The 17,808-nt window shown below is 41.3% G+C and overlaps 2 protein-coding genes across 2 annotated transcripts; one reads left to right on the forward strand and one right to left on the reverse strand.

Annotated features, from left to right (window-relative positions):
• The first annotated feature begins 1,965 nt into the window (after positions 1–1,965).
• Positions 1,966–14,593, forward strand: ttbk2b (tau tubulin kinase 2b). The gene is made up of 15 exons (XM_040018459.1): positions 1,966–2,513; positions 2,918–3,040; positions 3,135–3,282; positions 7,276–7,349; positions 7,431–7,571; positions 7,659–7,763; positions 8,302–8,367; positions 8,950–9,042; positions 9,128–9,253; positions 9,357–9,514; positions 9,709–9,898; positions 10,277–10,491; positions 10,580–11,042; positions 11,825–12,498; positions 13,418–14,593. Exons 2-15 carry the CDS (start codon positions 2,972–2,974, stop codon positions 13,758–13,760), a joined length of 2,865 nt encoding a protein of 954 aa, XP_039874393.1. The 5' UTR covers positions 1,966–2,513; positions 2,918–2,971; the 3' UTR covers positions 13,761–14,593.
• A 1,043-nt stretch (positions 14,594–15,636) lies between these two features.
• Positions 15,637–17,794, reverse strand: churc1 (churchill domain containing 1). The gene is made up of 4 exons (XM_040018464.1): positions 17,581–17,794; positions 17,255–17,390; positions 16,084–16,154; positions 15,637–15,999 (listed from the first exon to the last, which is right to left on the reverse strand). The coding sequence occupies exons 1-4, from the start codon at positions 17,617–17,619 to the stop codon at positions 15,907–15,909; spliced, it is 339 nt and encodes a 112-aa protein (XP_039874398.1). The 5' UTR covers positions 17,620–17,794; the 3' UTR covers positions 15,637–15,906.
• Between the last annotated feature and the right edge of the window lie 14 nt (positions 17,795–17,808).

Raw genomic sequence — 17,808 nt, forward strand, 5'->3', positions numbered from 1 at the left:
AAGCGGCCCAGTGCTTTTGCCCATATAGTTTATGTGGAACGGGGCTCTGGGGCTTTGACTCAAACATTTTGTTCTTCACCTGCTTGTTTTTGTTAAAACAAACTCGAGGAGCGACAGGTGGCTCTGATTGAAAATCTAAAGCCACTGCATGCTCATATAGTAGTCGACTTGCAGTAAATGTTTTCTTGCTTCTCTGTATTTAATAGCAACATTATTCTAAATATTGACATCATCGTGACTTTAGACTCACAAGTAAAACAGAACTCATCAATAAAATGTTTGCTAAAGTCAGAAATCCAAGAAGTCAAGTATACTTAGAGTTCTTTTTTATTTTTAGAGGGGCTGCCACTGCTAGAAATTCCAAATAATGATGACAACTTTTATAATCAGTTGTTGACCTCATGCAACACACTTTATTTATCTTAGTTTTTGATACTCATTGCATTTAAACACATAAATGAGAACACATCATGATTTCATGAAACAGATTTGTGTTTATTTTGCATGTGTTTCAAACACACATGCCTCTGTTTGTAGCACACATGTATAGTCAACTTTTGCATGTTCAGCTCTTTATCTTTGTTTTTGTATCCCCATTGTTAGTGGGGCCCTGTATTATTGCATGCACATACAGTCAGCATTCACAAAGACGTAAACATAATACAAATATCAACTAAATTCATAGAAGAGAACACAAAAATAAAATAATAGTCAAGCTTAATATTAGACACACAAATGTGGTCACTTGGCTGCTGAGATCTACCCAAATGAGGAAAAGATGGGCCTTCAAAATGCACCTCTTTCAAATGCAGGAACTGGAATGTACCAAGTGTCACTTCATCGCAGGGGAGGCCAAGAAATGTTTACTTTAAATAGGTTGTTTATTTTACGTGACATTTGAGATTGGTATTCAGTTGTTTTTGTTTTTTGCATTAGATTATTGATAAGTTAAACTAACTGACAAACTAGTTGCTGTTTTATTTACTTCTTATAAGATAACTTCTTTGTTGTAGTTCCCCCGTTGGGCGTCTTTGGTGTGATCAGCCAGTATTTAAGTTCCCTTTTCTTTTGTGTCTGATAGCTCAGTTATATTTTCAGTCTGGTTTCGTGTTGTAGTTACTTTACCCTCATGCCTAACCAGCTGAGTCCCTCACAGTCTGTGTTTTTACCCCTTTTGGAGACAAATGCTGGACTTTGTTCTCCACTTCAGGTTGACATTATTTTGTTGATTTAGATCATAAATGCTTAGAATAAATAAGCTAATAAATGATGCATTATCACAACATTTGCACAGAACAGTAGATTTAAGCTGCAATCTCTGCATGTCTTCCTTCATTGCTTCCATGAACTGCCTTAGTGGCCTTCCGCTTTTCCTCCTGCCTGTTAGCTTCATCTTCAACATTCCACCATCCCTGCTCTGTGCATGTTGAGACTACCGCCGCCTCCTTACACTCTCCTCCATCTGCTTCCTAATCTCACCATAGTTGACAATGTGGTCTGCAATCATCACAATCCATGGAAACTCCATCCTGACATTGTCCTTTAACCTCTTCATCACAATAGCAAAGAAGAAAGGCTCAGGACCATCCCTGATGTAATCCCATGCCCACGTTGAACCCCTCTGGTGCTGTGCAACACAGCAAATGTTGGTATAGAGCCAATAATAAGTAAATACAGGGTTATACCAATACTGATACTGACACTTTTAATATACCAAAGGCAGACAATATAGGGGAGAGCAGTGTGTCATCACTTATGAAATGACCACTAAAACACTGTGATGTTTTACTTTCCATGGCAACATACACTGAACTGAGGCTAGAAACAAAGTATCGATCCTATCAACCTAGTATCGATCTGATAGTGATATCAGCATTGGTATCGATGCTATCGATATTTCGATCGGCCCGCCCATCTCTTCCTTCTGCCACTCCTACGCATACCTCACCACTATCTTGCTCATAACAAATGAATGTCAGGACTTTGGGATAAAGTATATCTGAATTCCACTTAAAGTAATACTTTGGCATTTTTCGCGCCTGATTGGCTTTTGGGCCCTCATGTTGCCATATTATTATTATTTTTATTTTGTAAAGAAAGAAACGTAATCGTCCCTGGAGACAGTGTGTGTCGCGAAGTGAAGGCTTATCTGTATTTTTTTCAAGGGCACAAAGCTGCGGCTCCCACTTCGTTTCTCAGCCGCTGTATTCAGCACTAAGACTCCTTTACTCTGGAGCGGTCTCCGTCAGCGTCTCGCGGATGCGGGACTTTGTGGAGCAATCAGTGGACTCGAGTTCTCTGACGTCACCGCTGCTGAGAGAGAGCGTTCGGGGCATCAGCAGCAGGCTAGCTGGCTAACTGCGGCTAATGTCAGCTATGGTCCACCACCATTGTCTCATTTCTGAAATAAACAACTCATTGGAACCACTCGCATAGCTCGGAGTACGCCGGGAGCATGGGGACCGCTTGGATTTTACACTCTAGCCGAAATCGCGATAGCGCACAGGAGCGAGGTGAGAGAGGCTTGCTACCTAACCGTTATCCATTGGTAAATGTGCTAGTTAGCTTGTTTACAGGACCACCGCAGTGAACACTGTGTGCTGGCGAGGGTACCCTCTAAATGGCTTATCTTATCTAACGTCAACTGAATATTCTGTGCTATCTGTGTTATGCTTTAGCTGTGATTCCAACTAACTACACTATAGTAGGTTCTGTCTTTAAAAAAAATCATCTAGAGAAGGTTTGGGTTTTAAATGCTCCTTTGAGAGACGTGAGCTAACATTCACATATGAGCCACATGCTCCAGTCAGAGCACAGTAAGATGACCTGTATGTTCTGTGGATTCAGCATCACGAAGTTTGCAGTGTTTTGAAAGAGGAAACTGACCTGGTCTCTAAAAGCTGTCCCCTCTTTGCAGTGAAGTGCTTGCGACACTGATGCTAGCTGTAGGCTGTAGCTGAGAGCACTCAGGATGAGTGGGGCTGGAGAGCACACAGACATCCTGTCGGTGGGAGACGTGGTCAGAGACAGATGGAAAGTGGTAAGTCCCACTTTAGAAGGAAGAAAAATCACGCTGGTTCATTTCTTCACTATAATACACTTGTTCTGACAATGAGACTTACCTTCCTTTTCAGGCCAGGAAGATAGGTGGAGGTGGGTTTGGGGAAATCTATGAGGTTCTGGATCAGCTGAGCCAGGCCACAGTGGCATTGAAGGTTGAGTCTGCTCAGCAGCCCAAGCAAGTGCTGAAGATGGAAGTGGCTGTGCTGAAGAAGCTTCAAGGTGAGTTATACTGTGCCAAATCACTGGCAGAGTAGCTGAAGTAATTCTTGGGCAGGGTGTTTTCTGCGCTGAAATGCATTTGGCACCCATCAGAGAGTTTTTGGGCTTCCACCAAAACATAAAGAAACAAAGGAAATTCACTAGGACTGCAATTTTTGAGACATATTTGTTTGTGGAGGTGAATTTATTCTGGGCTAGACTACATTTGTGTTCATGAAATGACAAAAAAACGACAGGGAGATGCACAGTCTTGTGTTGTCAGCCAGGTAACGCAGACTCTTTGTCTTAACTAAATGTAGACCATTCAAGATTAAGTGCAAAGTCACTCCCCACAGGCTCAGTTTGAAAAACCCTGTTTGGGGGGAAAATAGTATGTAAGATGCCTTTTCTACCCTTTCTTCCTAAAAATAGAATTTCTTTAATTCAATTAAAGTTGTTATTTCATGTAAACATGGGTCATCTAGAGCACACAACACTGCAAAAAATGTGGTGTATCAGAATCATGCTTTGTAGCTTGTTCAAACAGGAAAGTAATGGATGACTTGTGTATTATCTCTAAGGAAATGTCTAGGAATGTACCACTTCATCGATATTTGCCTGGTTGACTGCAGTTGGTTCATTGGTAAATGACATGACATTCAGAAATGGCACTGGCTTTTTTTCTGTGGTCTCCTGTCGTTTTTGCAGTCTTTATAAAGGGTGTGATACAAAGCTGAGATAATTCTTCTTTTCCCCTTGTGCAAAATGGAATATGTAACAGAAATGCAAACTATACAAAAAGAAAAAGAAGAGCAAATTCTTGTTTTGTACATTGGCTTTTGTACATTATCTTATTATTACACATAATCGGTGCTGGAAAATATGTATGACTGAAAGAAATGTGTATATATATTTTATATACTATATATATTTATTTGCTTTTATAAAAATATATACCGTATACAGTATAATTCTAATAAATAATAATAAAAAATAGATATCTTGGTTCAGATTTACTAAGCCAGGCTGCAGGCATTAAAAATTCTTCGGGTGGTCTACTAACAATGCAGTAATTTCATTTTCAGCTCATTTAAGTAATGACCAGCAATCTTCCAACAGCAGTGCAAATTAGCAGCTCATACATGAGGGAGCGAGTACTCTACTAACAAAAATGATACAGTGTAACACAGTTTTACACATTTTCTTTATATCATAGAAATTTAGACCACTGATAGGCAGCTGAAGAAGAATCCTCTTGTTTCTGATATAATGGCTAACTCTTCTCATCTATCTTAGAGGTTGAGACAGCTGTGCTCTGGATACGTCTGACAGCTCAAGTGGTGCAGAACTTTTTCTCGATCTCTGTGTGAAGCTGAAATCTGTCAGTAACAGCTGACCTGTACGACATGTAGAGGAGCAGAAAACTTTATTTGCTGTCACATCCTGACCCATACACATACTGAACTCACTGTTAACTTACTGTTGATTCTTACTGTTAATGTGCTCTCTGCATTTTTTTCTGCCTGCCACGTGAGGCTACAGTCAGTATTGCATAGTGTAGGAGTCAGACGTGAATCCAACACATTTCAGATGCTGTTAATTGCTTCATTTTCTCTGACATTTTAATATTGCGTGTCGTAGATCTGTTACTGGAGAGCAAAATAAAAAACTGCATTGGAGTCGATTTGTAATGGAGCAGAGCGCTGTATGCAGACACACTCATCTGTGTGTTGAAATATGAATTAAAAACCCAAAACACTGTAAACACATTGCTGACTGTATAAAGTAAGTTGGGTGTCTGTGTCGTGTATTGGGTATAACAACCTTGTACAGTGATGAGCCACCTCTAATTCCTTTATATTTTGGTAGGGAAATGGGTATGCTTTCACTGCAATGGCAGTGTGTTTGCATCATTGTCGTGGTAACAAATAAAGTCATTGCCAATCAAATACGTCCCAGATGATGGATCAAAACCTCTTTCCTGATCTTCTCTATACATATTGATGATAATTGGATTAATCACTCCATAAGACCAGTTACCAGACGTGTTGATTTGGGCTGGTATTTCTTTTTAGCTTGCCTTTTCTTCTTTTGTTCTCCACTTGTCCAGTTTCCTTAGATTTTTTTTTGGGACACGCTTAACACCATGCAAATGTGCCAAATTATCAGCTAATAGTTCTTTGGGAATCACCGTGTTGATGTTTAACAAACTGTGTTATCTTTGACGTTTTTCCTTGAGTCAGCTAAAAACATTGGAATGAGTCATGTTTTTTGCAAAAGGCTGCTAGTATCAAAATGCCTAAAGATGCATTTTAAGAACTGGTTCTTTGCTGACTTTTCTGTTATGTGGAGACAGCTCTGGTTCATCGAGTTAGGTGCTTTTTTATATGCAAACAAAAATAAAAATCATTCCTTTGATAATGGGCTGGTAAAAAGTCTGGACGGAAAATGAGTGGAAAAGCAACCAATGTCCAAAGATGAATTTTGAAAGAACTTCAAAAATCCTAGAGAACTATTGCTCTAAAAAAAATACAAGAAAGCCTGACTCATTTGAAGCAAAAAATAAAGAAATGAGTGGTGGCTGAAGACTTTTGCACAGCACTGTATATCTTGTATAGGGATCTAATCCTTTGATGGGCTTGGCTCTAAACAGGTTCAGCGTGAGACTAGGTAAAGAGCTGCAAGGCACACACAGATTTGAGTCATCCACCCTTGCTAGGTGTGCGCTTGTTCTCGTAACACATTCCCTGTCATTCGAATAAATTCAGATTCGTAGAAGCAACAATCACAATCACAGACATGGTATAAAACACGCTTTTTTCTGTGTTAAATTTAGCACAATTTGCAGTAACTTTCCATCCATAAATCGTATTAATAGCTTAAATTACTCTCTGCCAGTGTTGGTCAAGTTACTTGAAAAAAGTAATCAGTAACTAATTACTTCCCCCAAAAGTAATCCCGTTACTTTACTGATTACTTATTTTCAAAAGTAATTAATTACTTAGTTACTTTTTAAAAACACGATTTACAACCTGAATAGGTGATAAAGCGATAGATCTTTCAGCCCAATTCTACTTTTTCTGCATAATCCATCATACAAAATGTAATCAAATGGAAAAGTCTCTTTTTAAAACTTGTTTTATTAGTTTTAATCTTTTAAAGAATTTAATTATATGTAACATTCTCTGACTGGAAGAAATTTGTTTAACATTTAAACCTATTTTCTGCACATTCCAGTACATAAAATAAAATAGATTTTTGTGTTTACACTCACTCTTTCAAATAGATGCAAGTAAAACACAGCAGAAAATAAATAAAGTCAAAGACTAGCGGTCCTGTTGCTCTATTTTCACCTGTAAAGCAGGAGTGGGGTATGCGGAGGTTTACCCTGGTGCAGGTGTGCCGCAGCGGTCAGTTGAAGAATCCCGAGTTTCTCTGTGAGTTTCCCATTATGTCGTAGCGCACTCTGTGCTTGCTCAGAAGTTTAGGGTTTTTTTCGCTGTAAAAAGAAGTTTTCTTCCCACGCACAACGGACACTAATGTTTTTGTCACTTTTTATGGAATCAAACTCAAAATAAGGTCAGTACTTCCACGCTTTAAACGCTGCACGCTCATACTCTCTCCCGCACTCGATATATGATCCATTGTTGATCTGCACACAGCTGTTGTCACGAACGTCGCACTCGCTTACGTCACTGTCGTGAGACATTCTCGCAAAAAAATCACGGTTTTAGTAACGCAGTAACGCAGCATGCTTACGGGAAAGTAACGGTAATCTAATTACCGTGTTTGCAATAGTAATCCCTTACTTTACTCGTTACTTGAAAAAAGTAATCGGATTACAGTAACGCGTTACTGCCCATCTCTGTTCTCTGCCCCCCAAATTTTCTGGAGCAACAGTAGCACTGACTCTGAACCTTATTAGTAAATCCTGATGGTAGTTTTTCAACACCAAATAGGGGTTTGAACATGAAGATGGGCATAGCTCAAACTGTATAAATCTTTCTTTCACAGGCAAGGACCACGTGTGTCGCTTTGTGGGCTGTGGTAGGAATGATCGCTTCAACTATGTGGTGATGGAACTCCAGGTAAGAGCCTTGCAAATTAGCAGTAGTTTATTTAATCTGTTCTACTTCTTGAATTTGACAGTGTTGACTTTCTCTCTGAAGGGAAGGAACCTTGCAGATTTGCGTAGAACGATGACCCGCGGCACCTTTTCCGTCTCCACAACTTTAAGACTTGGCAAGCAGATTTTAGAGGCCATTGAAAGCATCCATTCTGTCGGCTTCTTGCACCGTGACATTAAACCAGTAAGTCGACCGTTGGGTTAGATCTTGTTTTATTTGAATATCACAAAAAGAAACTTTTAAACTTGTTTGTTTCTGTTAAAATTGTAGTCAAACTTTGCGATGGGAAGACTAGCCAGCACCTGCAGGTGCTGCTACATGCTCGATTTTGGTTTGGCCCGTCAGTTCACCAACTCCAGCCAGGAAGTCCGTCCAGTAAGTACTATGTGCCGATTATACTGGAGCATAGTTGGGCTTTAAATCATAAAGGTACTTATATACATAATATTATATGCTGAGAAATGGTTTTATAGCATAGTCTGCCAGCTGTTAAATGCTTTTATTTGGAAATTGATTTTAAATAGTGCCCAAAATAAATCAAAAAGAAGTTAGAAATGCATCACCCATGTTCTGTATATAAAAGTGCCAGTATGTATGTACACGCGTAGACTCCCTGTGTAATGTTGTGCAGTTTAAAATCCTAACTCGATGTTAAACAAAAAAATATTGCTCTAGAGCACCAGAGCGTGATCCAGGTGTAATCTTGGGATTACAGAGTCAGAGGTATACATTAGAGTTCACACACAACTGCTGCTTTAACTCAGCATGTCATCATGTGACGTGAGCCTGGGACTCCACACTCAGAGCTAAAGTGTGTTACTTATGAGTTTTAAATGTGGTTTTAGCGTTGTGCTTGCTTTACATTTACACCCATTTATCACTATCACTCTGCCAAATATCTCTTTTCTTTCAGCCTCGTCCCGTGGCAGGCTTCAGAGGAACTGTGCGATACGCTTCAGTCAATGCTCACAAGAATAAGGTGAGCTTGCACTGTAGATGTATTGGGCACATCGATTATACGGAAGTTGGATGTAGCCACTGAGTCTGAAAAGTGAAGTGCCTTAAACTTAGCTTCTCTTTAATGGCCAGCAGGGGGCGACTCCTGTTGTTACAAAATAGAGTTTGGGTTGTATAGAAGTCTATGGGAAAACAGACCTTGCCTCCTTCGCTCTGTGACCTCATCTTATCTTCCCTAACGAGTTAATGACCCAGTGGCTGGTTTCAGATCATAGTGAATAAAACATGAAGTTTGTCAGTCTAAGAGTCAGAAAAGAGGGTTGTCTGGAATATGCTCAAATCATGTCTCAGATCCAGTTTTTAGAATCCAGTAGGTGATTATGGTGAAAATTGCTCAAATTGGGGCTTCATAACAGAACTTCACTAATCATATGGTGACATCACAGTGGCAGTGAGGAAACACTATTCCTGAGTATATACGTCTAGTTTTGGGAGCATATGTGTTTGTCATAGACATGGCAGGAAAGTCAAAATCCCTGCTGGCATTAGGTCCAATTTTACCCTTTAACCCCCGTGCCCCTTTTTCTTGTGTCCAAATTTGCAGGAAATGGGTCGTCACGATGACCTGTGGTCGCTCTTCTACATGCTGGTAGAATTTATGGTTGGTCAGCTTCCCTGGAGAAAAATTAAGGACAAAGTATGTGCCTCAGTGACTTCATTACTACATTTTAGCAATACACTGTAAGGTCATCCTCTCACTCTTTTCCCTCCTGTCTTCCCAGGAGCAAGTAGGAAATCTAAAAGAGACATACGATCATCGACTCATGCTGAAGCACCTTCCCTCAGAGTTTAGTACCTTCTTGGAGCACATCATGACCTTGGACTATTACACTAAGCCTGACTATCAGGTTGGCATTCACTCCCTTGTTTGGCTTATTTTGCATGTGCTGTTTTTTCTTCTGCAACTGTAAAATGCTGATGCATGTGTTTTCTTTTTATTCTCCGTGACAGCTCCTGATGTCAGTGTTCGAGAATGCCATGAAGAGCCACAACGTGCTGGAGAATGACCCCTATGACTGGGAGAAATGTGATTCAGAGGATATGCTGACCATCACTGCCGCAGCAACCACTGCTCAGCAGCTCACCCGCCTCACGCCAGCATACTTAGGGTACGTGTTTGAAATGCCGTAGGTCCATCGTTTAACTCACACTTCCTTCACACTCGGTTGGGTATGCGCTCAGTTATATAGCTGCAGCTTTTTTTAGACTCGAAATCTGCGCAGTCAGATATCCCTGAGAAATCACTGCTCTAAATTATGTTATGGGAACGAGTTGCAAGGTGACCTTCCGGTCTCTTCCACAGCATGGCCAATGCTTCAGTGCTGCCAGGCGAGCTGCAGAGGGAGAACACTGAGGATGTCCTGCAAGGGGAGCGCCTCAGTGACGCTGACAACTGCCCCCCGATCCCCACGCCGACCACCCCTGGTGCAGACGTATGGGAAGAGATGGACCGCAACAAAAACAATAAACACGCTCAGCCAATGATCAGGAAGGTCAGTGGAATGTACTTTAATGTAAAGTATGATGCTCTTAGCTCTGGATGTAATATTCATACAGTACTGCTGCTCTTTTGTGCTGTTGGGTGGATCATTTTGCAACACTACGCTGGCTGCTCATGCCCCCCAGTCATTACACATCATCACCGACTGTTTCCCATAAATATGATTTAAGAATACATTTATTTTTCAATGAGAAAAGCTCTCTCTGACCTCTGCTCCTACATCTTCCTCTGCTAAACTTTGGTTGAAATTGCTCACTGTCTTCCTGACGAATTGGTAAAGAAGAAACAACTTGGGCTGCCTTCCCCTCTTTTTAAGTGTCTTGCTACAGTTTCTGAAACTCCGTCTTCCTCTTTCTGTTTTTTTCCCCAGGTTGTGAGTGAGGATGAACACAGTCAGAACCAGGGAAACCAAAGTCCAAACACCGGCTCCATGCAGAGCTCACCTAGACGGGTGCGTTCAGAGACCATGTTTTTGGAACGGGCTGCACCGTTGCTCCGGAGGATGAGACACAGCCAGAGCTTGGCTTTTGAAAAGAGGCTCGGACCAGAACCCAAGCCCACCATTGAGCGATTCCTTGAGGCCTAGTCAGTAATTAAAAATTGCAATTAAACAAAAGCTTCAGCCTTTAAGCAGACGCATTCTTACCTTAATGCTTACAATGTGTCATTTCAGCCTGGGCAAACAGCGGCCTGTCCTTTCTCACGTTGGAGAAAAGTCAATTCCTGAAAAAGGCCCTGAGCAGCAGATGTCTTCCTGCAATGAAGAGCGCTCTGGCACAGCAACCCCCGACCCAGAGGAAGCCGCAGCAAGCAGCGGCTTTGTTGCTGTAAACTTTAGTCCCGTGCCTCAAGAGGGAGACTCTCAGGAGTGGGTGATGCTGGAGCTAGAGCAAGGATCTGGAGGAAGCAAGCCAGCAGCAGAAGCATCACACGAGGGCAAGCCCGGGTCTCACATTGCTGCTGAGACGGAGAACCACTCGTCCGAGCGGCAGGATGACCAGTCCACCGGTGTGCCCAGCAGCCCTGTGCTGTCACAGATGGCCATGCCTGGCACGTGGTTACTGGGACACAGAAGGCTGCCGGGCATGCTGGGACAAATGCCTTCAGTCATTATGGGAAGGTCCCAGATGGAGCAGGTAGGAATAACAATAATCTTGTTGTACATTAACTGAGATCAACACAGGGGAGATGAATTCGACTAAACAGGTTCAACTTAAGGCTGACTTCACAAAGAGTTTCCACAGTTGCTATGCAAATGTAGATGCAATTTGAATGTTTGATGGATAATTTTAAGAATAAAATTTAACAGCGTACAACAGCAAAGAAACATTATATCAGTTAGCTATTGTCTTTAATCTTAAATGTTATTCCCAAGTGTCAGTTGGTAGAGTCGTTGAATGTATAGAAAACTAAGGCTATAATTATTTGGTGAACTTATCTCTTTAAGCCTCAGTTGCATTGCACCTGCTAATTAGTGCTAAGTAACATACAAATGTTTCACTCACAGGAAACTGTAGTACAGACTTACTGGACAGGGTGTTAAAGTTAACTGCACTGCAAACAAAGTAAAAATACTCCAAAAGGCACCACCACTACAAGGAGAGAGGTCCAGTAAGTGGTGGAGCCTAGCAGTTGCTACAACCACCTATGTGGACATCCACTGTGAATCACAGTCCATCCCTGTAATTTTAATCCTTAAAATAGTTTAATGGGCAGCTTCTAAAGATTAGGATTCCATGATGCCACCTTTGGCTCTTGCTTGTTCTTACTCATGTGTCGTCTCATGTTTTTAATTACAATTAACTGATCAAATAACCTGGAGGCTTAGAATGGAGAAATGTATTTTACTGATACCTCCTCCTCATAATTTTTACAACTTTTGTTTTTTACCATCTAATAATCATCTAATTCCCTTCAGTCCTCTAGCTGTGCGCCACAATCACCTGTACAGGAGAGGAGTGATGCAATACCTCTAGAGGCACCATGTGGTAAATCTGAGGAAGGGAAGTTGGACTTGGCTCCTGTCCCAAGCCTTTCCAAAGGCCCCACAGCTCATCTGGCCAACGACAGAGACCCAGAGAGCGATTCTGGTCTGCCCGATCGCTCATCGGAACCGAATCAGCAGCCTCAAGCCGATACCGTGGGCGGTGCTGTGGAGAGCACAGTCACCGTGTCCTCCTCGCCGCCTCCTGCTCTGCTCAAACGAAGGGACTCTCCCTCATCGCCAAGGTTGAGTCGAATCCCTGTCCGAGATCCCAGCAACCCCCTGGACTCTCCGAGCAGGGACTTGAACATAGAGAAGCGTAACCGCTGGAGCAGTCCCATCCCTGGCTCTCCCACCCACTCACCCTCTCCATCTCTGTCCTGTGACAACCTTCCCTCCGCCCTGCCCAGAGACAGGCTCTCCTCAGACCGAGGCTCCAGATCCGACTGTGCAGGAGAAGACCCTCTCTCGCTGTCCTTGTCATCATGCAGTAAAAGTAAAATCCCACGTCCTGTGAGTGCCACGTTTGTGCCGGAGCAACTCACTAGCAGGTTTCTGCCCCGGCCACCTCCTGGGAAACCGCCCATCCGCCCATGTGTAGACAACAGGTATGTGGTCCAGACTGTGGAAATGTGATACAATCATTGTTTCCCAGTAGTTTTTTTTTTTTTCTCACCTGCCCAAGAAAGTGAAATGATCTATAATTGATGTACTACTAATAATAAGCCACTCATTCCTGTTCTGAATGCTCAGCTGCTGATAACCAGTTAACTATAAACTCTGAACCAGTAAGCAGTAAAATTTGCAAATGTCTGATGTGATTTGTGTGTAACTTTTGAGGACTCATGAATGCCCGTTCTAATCCACACACAAATACGAAGCAATTTGACCAAACATAAAATTAATTTACAAATGCATACGATTTTACGATGCATGCGCACGTGGAGATTTGAGACTAATTTCATGCTGCCGGCTTCGGACAGATCCATGAATGTACGCAGTAGTCAACTCCCAGTGTAAAACTGGGACATCTGGGCAATACATAACTGTATATTTAACACAGCAGAGACAAAACAAATTTGTGTTGTCAACAAAAGTGACAAAAGAAATGAAACTACAGCCTTACATTAAAAAATCAACTATATGATTCTGTTTGAGAAAGTTGAGTTTTAAAAAAAGTGAAAATAGGGCAAATAATAATCTTTTTTTCTTTGACTGCACAAAAATCAAAGCATCCATCCGTCATATTAAGTCTGTTTGAAAACAAACAACAACAAAAGGATGGACACTGCCAATAGGATAAACATACAATGAAACTGGAAGCACTGCTGAACTTTGTGTATACAGACAAACATAAACAATCATACTATTAAAATAACAGAATAATAAAAAATAGGTTCTTTGCTATAATAAATTAGAACGATAAATAAATATGTAATAATCCTAATGATAGCAGCTAATACTAATACACAGTAATTCAAATAGCTGCTGAGAATTCGTTTTTTTTTTTTTTTGTTTTTTTTGCAGACGGCGGCGGTTAAGGGTGCGTGCCAGCAGCACCAGCGACGCAGACTTCCTGGCGAGCCTGACCCAGCTGATGCAGGACCGCAGTGGGATGCTCTTCAGCCCGCCTCCTTGTCCTCGCAGCTCATCTTCCTCCCTACAGCGTTCGCTCAGCTCCTCCCCGTCCCGGGAGCTCCGCGACGGCGGGGCACTGCAGGGCCGTAGTCGCTCTCCGTCTAGCTTATCTGGCTCCCCTCCTCGGCACGCTCACCCTCCGGACAGGTCTGGCGGGCTGGGTCAGTGGAGCCACGGCTCCAGAGGAAGGGGTTCGATCTACGAGGGTAAAGGCTCCGGCAAAGTGACTTGATGTGGCCGTGTGTCCACACAAATGACTGATCCGTATCGTGCAACTTGTAGCGAGAGGCTGCCTCACATCCAGTCACCCCGATAGCATGTGTAAATATGGTATTTACTCAAGGGAATGTACTGTATGTAATGTAAAGTGTATGATAAATTGTATTTATTTATTTATTCATTCATTCCTTGGATGTGTCTCTCAGAATACTTGACTTTGGTGGCTTGATACCTGCAGCAGAAACACAAATAGTGAGAAAATCTTGAGATTGCCAACTTTTACCTCTCATATCACTACACTCTCTTAACACTCCATATAGGCCTACTATGAGACCAAAAAGGTTATATTTAATACTTGAGGGATGTAAAGAAACCTAAAATAAAGTAATGCTAATTGTAGATATGTACCATTAGGAAAATGGTATACACTAATAGAGACCATGTACTCACATTTAGAACACTACAGTAGTAAACAACACCACAAGCAGCACACAGACATCAGCATTCATATATAGAAGCAGGGCATGCAGTCCCATATTGACCTCACTCCTGTAAAACTGCTAGATTAATTATAGTATGTAACAATGAATTGCTCATTTTGGCATATCAGAGTGTAATAGTGTGCTCTTACTTTGCTATAAAGTATTTAACATGCAGAAGGCATCAGCATATTAGAATGTACATGTTTAAGTGCACTCATACTTTAGTATTGTAAACGTGCTTGAGTGTCATTGCAAATGATTTCTGGGTTGTTTTTTTGTTTTGTTTTTTATTTGTACAATCGGCTGAAGCATCTGCATTTTTATTGAGCTGCTTCTGATCAAAATACATCCATGACATAGACCAGCAATGACTTGGACTATTCCTTCTCATGAGTTTTAAATTGTATCTTGTTGTTGTGCTTCATGCTTATCTTAAAGACAGTTTTAATATAGTTTACATTATAAGTAAGTAAACAAATGACAGCTCCCCAAAAAAAGGTTTTCCACCCCTTTACGTCTCTGCTCCTTGATAATTAACAGAATTTCTGCAAACAGTTTCTGTTAGAATCAGCCAGTTATCAGATAAGGGGGAAAGAATGCACAGATGAACCTCGACTGAGCACGCTCCAGTGAAAAAGTGAGGTCAGACAACATCTAATATTTAGATAAAGGTAGATTAACTATACATCACACTGTGTGGTCTTTAAGATATGATGAGACCTGATTACCTGCATACAGTAGTTCATGATACTGTGATGATCACGTTATCAGCTTAATACAGTACTTTTCTCTTGGAGTGGAGGCTTACTTGTTGTCCTAAAAGTAGAATGGAAGACAGAGACTTCAGCTATCACAGTCCTCTACTTAGTTGTGCTGCAACAGGACTTCCCGTGATGCACTGAACACTACAATTCCATTGATGCGCCATGATGTGATAATGTTTGTCTACTCAATCCCAGTTTGTGTTTTATCGTCATCTCTCTATGTTCTTTTCTTTTCCCTCATCTCCCCCAGTTGTTTATAGTAGAAAACCACCCCTCCCTAAGCCTGGTTCTGGTCTCTTCCTGTTAAAAGAGAGTTCTTCTTTTCCACTGTTGCCAAGTGTTTCCTCTTAGGGGATTGTGTGATTATTGGGATTTTCCCTCAAATATTGTAGGGTATTTGTTGGCTCCATATTTTAGTAGATTGCATGTTTGTTTGGTAAATGAAAGGTGGCAATATAAATTCAAGTGAACCAAAATGGAAATTTGCTGGCACCAGTGTACAACTTCAACAGTTCCATTAGTGAAAATGTCTTAACATTTAAATGCTAATTTATTTTTATTTTTTTTTAGATTTAAAGTAAAGTAAAATAAGTGTTCTGGATTCATAGCATCATCCAACATGCAGGAAAGTGTAAGAAAAATCTTTATAGTATAAAATATGTTTATTTACAATATAAGGTAAGCTGACAGTTTTTATGTCATAATGAAAGGTCTTTAAAAGTTATGCATACATATATTCTGCTCTCCTCCAATTAGCATACAGTAGTTCATAAACAGCCAGGAACTGCACCAAATGTATGACATGCTTAATTATAGAAGGACAAAACTTTGAGCGGATGACAAAAATGGTTGGAACCCTAAATGAGAAGCCAGCACCACACGAAACCTAAAAACCACAGGTTTCTTTTGAGGTCTAGAAGAGCGGCGCAGACTGTCTGGGGTCGTCTGGTAAAACGCTGATGGAGTCCTCCGCCTTTCCACACAGCATGCAGAGCATAGTGTACTCCTGGACAACACAGAAAAAGACCCGTAAAGTAACAGAATCCACAGTGTGAATCTCGACCGGTTTGGTGACGACAGCGCTACTTGCCTGATATTCATCAACAACAGAGAATGTGTATTCGTGCCTGGCGATGACGTGGTCACAGTTTTTACAAACATCTGGAAAGACAAACAGATGACGGCATTATTTTTAAACTTGCTTCTGGATGGGTTTTCCCACAGTCTGGAAGTAAAATAAAACAACAGCAAAAAAAAAAAAAAAGACAGATTTACTATAAACTACTGTGTGTGACCATTTTGATTTAATAATAATAACAACACTATATCTAGGAGGAAAAGAAAGGAGGAAAGAAACTTGTTGCATCCTATTACAGTGCCACGCTCTGATTCGGTGAGCTCTTTAGAACGACCCATTCGCTCACAAATGTTTGTAAAGGCAGACTGCGAGGCTACGTGATTGATTTTACACATCTAAATTAAAATACTTAACATACTTTTGAATTCTAAATTAAGATTAAAACTAAATTAAGGACGTCATGTTTTCGGTGGGAGAAACGTTTCATCACTCATCCAAGTGACTTCTTTAGTCTCACCTGACTGCACATTTCTTTAGAAAAAATGCAAGTAATCTCTTTTAGCCCAAAATTCAGGCTTCAGACTGCCTGAAAACCCTCCATTTCAGGCATTTTTTTCCCCTAATCTTGGATCTGTATGTTGCCAGTGAGAGTGGATATCCATAATATGGTCACCTCAGACATCCCCAATCAGAAGAAGCTTGGCCTAAAAAGGGAGAGTCTGTTTTGTGTCATCCACTCATTTCATGCAGTGGATGAGGGCACACCCAGGCCCAGCTTAAGATGAATGTGAATGAAATCAAAGCTACTCTAGTAGATTGCATACAGTTACAGAGCTGTACATGAGAGTAAGGAGTCGTCTTTAAAGACTTCCCACAAGCTTTTGGAATTTGGCTCTTATCCATCTACAAGAGCACTTATGTATCGTCCAGAGGTTATGGGATTTTCCATGGAACCCACTACGTGGAAAGGGAAATAAAAAAATTGCAAGGACAGTTTTCTATAAGATGTCAGTGCAGCCATACAGGTCCTTCTCCAAACCTAACAGACTGCCTGGGAATACATAACAGTGGGTGGGGTGTGGGCCACATACTACCGCCCCATTGAAGTGCATTTTTATCTGGTGGCACTGCTATTATCTTCAGGTTTTCTCTTCTAGTTGGAGCACTGTTGGGAGAGACTAACGGTCATATGTGACGATCTCTTCTCCATCATCGTCCTCGGTGGCCTTGTTGCTGATCATCACGAAGTCCCTGTGATGGCAGTTGGCACAGCCCAGGTAGTTCATCAAGTAGGAGCCGTTCTCCAGACAAGTGTTACCCTGAGCGGGGAATAAAGCATTGCAAACATATTTTGGCTCCTTAACGTGATTCTTAAGTATTTTATCAGAGCATCACTGTTTGTTTTGGATTGTTTACCAAACGGAAGTGAGATAAACGTCACTCATAGCTAAGTGTAGCGTTAGCTGGACGGGGTACTTTAAGTTTAGTCACTCGGTATCATCAACTTACCCGGTCCGGATACTCTTTCTGCACACAGCCGTTGCACATTTTAACAGAATAAAATTTTAACTAATTAAAATAATTATAATTATTAAAGAAGAAAAAACGCCACACATACAGTAACACCCAGCTAACAAATATGTGGAAAAACCGCCTCTTCCGCACGGGACGGCGGTCTCTGTAGCCCAACCAGAGCTGTAAAACATCCTGAACGGCGGACATTGCTCGAAGTCCTTC

The sequence above is a fragment of the Simochromis diagramma genome, unplaced genomic scaffold, assembly GCF_900408965.1.
Source record: "Simochromis diagramma unplaced genomic scaffold, fSimDia1.1 OVJJ01000802.1, whole genome shotgun sequence".
Classification (NCBI taxonomy): domain Eukaryota; kingdom Metazoa; phylum Chordata; class Actinopteri; order Cichliformes; family Cichlidae; genus Simochromis; species Simochromis diagramma.

Excerpts from the sequence above, each read along its gene's own strand:
- ttbk2b (XM_040018459.1), top strand. The coding sequence starts at position 2,972 with ATGAGTGGGGCTGGAGAGCACACAGACATCCTGTCGGTGGGAGACGTG. Across the intron at positions 7,350-7,430 it reads ATGTGGTGATGGAACTCCAG|GGAAGGAACCTTGCAGATTT; the intron begins GTAAGAGCCTTG and ends TTCTCTCTGAAG. Across the intron at positions 11,043-11,824 it reads GAAGGTCCCAGATGGAGCAG|TCCTCTAGCTGTGCGCCACA; the intron begins GTAGGAATAACA and ends AATTCCCTTCAG.
- churc1 (XM_040018464.1), bottom strand. The coding sequence starts at position 17,619 with ATGTGCAACGGCTGTGTGCAGAAAGAGTATCCGGACCGG. Across the intron at positions 16,155-17,254 it reads AGAGATCGTCACATATGACC|ATGTTTGTAAAAACTGTGAC; the intron begins GTTAGTCTCTCC and ends TTGTCTTTCCAG. Across the intron at positions 16,000-16,083 it reads CTGTTGTTGATGAATATCAG|GAGTACACTATGCTCTGCAT; the intron begins GCAAGTAGCGCT and ends TGTGTTGTCCAG.